At 53.2% G+C, this 1554-nt stretch overlaps 1 protein-coding gene across 1 annotated transcript; it reads right to left on the bottom strand.

The window, feature by feature from the left end:
• Positions 1 to 365: 365 nt before the first annotated feature.
• On the bottom strand, positions 366 to 1339 carry LOC147851099 (putative glutaredoxin-C14). The gene has a single exon (XM_087335728.1). The coding sequence runs from the start codon at positions 1306 to 1308 to the stop codon at positions 703 to 705; it is 606 nt and encodes a 201-aa protein (XP_087191854.1). The 5' UTR covers positions 1309 to 1339; the 3' UTR covers positions 366 to 702.
• Positions 1340 to 1554: the final 215 nt, after the last annotated feature.

The following is a 1554-nucleotide window of genomic DNA, read 5'->3' as shown; positions in this document are numbered from 1 at the left end:
ATTAAAAAAGGCGAGATCGATGCTGCAGCATTAAGAGTTAATATACTGTTGCGATTTGAGCAGAAGCAGGAGAGGAGGAGGGGATGGGCATGGCGGACATTAATCGGCCTACAAAATTAGAAATTTAACAGAGTTTATAATTCACGGATCGGCATCGTGTCGAGAGCTCCACCAAAACGTCGTCTTCAGAGTTTTTAAAGAGAACCCACATCCCGGCGGCGAAGATCTGCTGGAGACGGAAAAGCTTAAAAAAAAAAAGCAAAAAGCAAAAAGAAGGGCGAAAGGTGGCAGGAAAGCAGCTGAAAGAGGAAAAGAAGAAGGAAAAGAATAAATCGGGCATATAGTCAAAACTATGCAGTAATGTGGTGTCTCTGATTTACGGATCGGCGTCGTGTCCAGAGCTCCGCCAAAACGTCGCGTTCAGAGTTTTTTTTTATTTTCTTTTTTTAAAAAGCAAATCCCGGCGGGGAACATCTACAGGAGGCGGAAAAGCTAAGAAGAACAAAAGAGAAAAAAGCAAAAAGCAAAAAAAAAAGTGCGGGAAAGAAACGGATGGCTGGGAAGGTGGCAGGGAAAGCAAGAGGGGGAAACAGAAAAGAGAGAGAGAGAGAGAGAGAAAGAATAAATTGGGGAAGCATATAATTGAAGCAATGCAGTATATATATATCTCTGATTGACGTGAGAAAGAGAATTGGGATTGGATTAGAGCCAGAGGGCGCCGGCCTGTTTGAGGAGGGGGATGAGGGCGCCGCTGATATGGGCGGCCATGACGTGGTCCAGGCCGCCCACCAGCTTCCCACCCACGAAAATGGCCGGCACGGGCTCGCATCCCCCGACGCCGCCGCCCACCAGGAAGGACAAGGCCGCCATGAGCTGAGCCCCGCCCCTTCCGTCCGCCACCTCGTCCACCTCGTAGACCGTGAGGTTCACCCCGAGTCCCCCCAGCAGCTGCTTCGCCACGTGGCACATGCAGCACGTGCTCACGCTGAAGATCACCACCGCGCTCTCCCCCGCCAGCCTCAGGATCGTCTCCACGCACGCCGCCGTCGCGCCTCCACTTCCGCCACCACCTCCGCCGCCTCCTCCACCTCCTCCTCCTCCTCCGCCGCCGCTTACACTAACGGCGCCGCCCACGCCGCCGTTAACTCCCCCGCCGTCCGGGCCCATCCCCGACGACATCAGCGTGACCGCCGCCGCCTGGCTGCCGCAGGAGCTCCTGGCTCGCAGCATCGGGTGCAGCGCCGATGACGGCCAGCACTGCACCCCGCCATGGTGGTGCGACTGCATCTTCTCCTTCATATTCATCATCACACACCCCCCCTCCCCCCCTTCTGTTTTCTTTCTTGTCGTTTCTTAAACCTGTCGGGATCGTGTTAGTTAACGAATGATAACGAACCGTAGCAGAGCAGCAGCAGCGCGTATTATATATGTAGGCCACACAGAAGATCGAGAACCACCAGCAGAACCAAAGTCTCTGGCAATGCGAACGAAATATTGGCAGTGGATTAAGGTAATTCTATATTTGCAGTGGATTAAGGTATTTATATATTGGCA

The sequence above is a fragment of the Azolla caroliniana genome, unplaced genomic scaffold (assembly GCF_043228905.1).
Source record: "Azolla caroliniana isolate FFs.n. ecotype wild unplaced genomic scaffold, voAzoCaro1.0.p SCAF_20, whole genome shotgun sequence".
In the NCBI taxonomy this organism is placed as follows: Eukaryota; Viridiplantae; Streptophyta; class Polypodiopsida; order Salviniales; family Salviniaceae; genus Azolla; species Azolla caroliniana.
This window is presented reverse-complemented; position numbering and strand designations above follow the sequence as displayed.

Coding starts and splice junctions, on each gene's coding strand:
- LOC147851099 (XM_087335728.1), bottom strand. CDS start 1,308: ATGATGAATATGAAGGAGAAGATGCAGTCGCACCACCATGGCGGGGTG.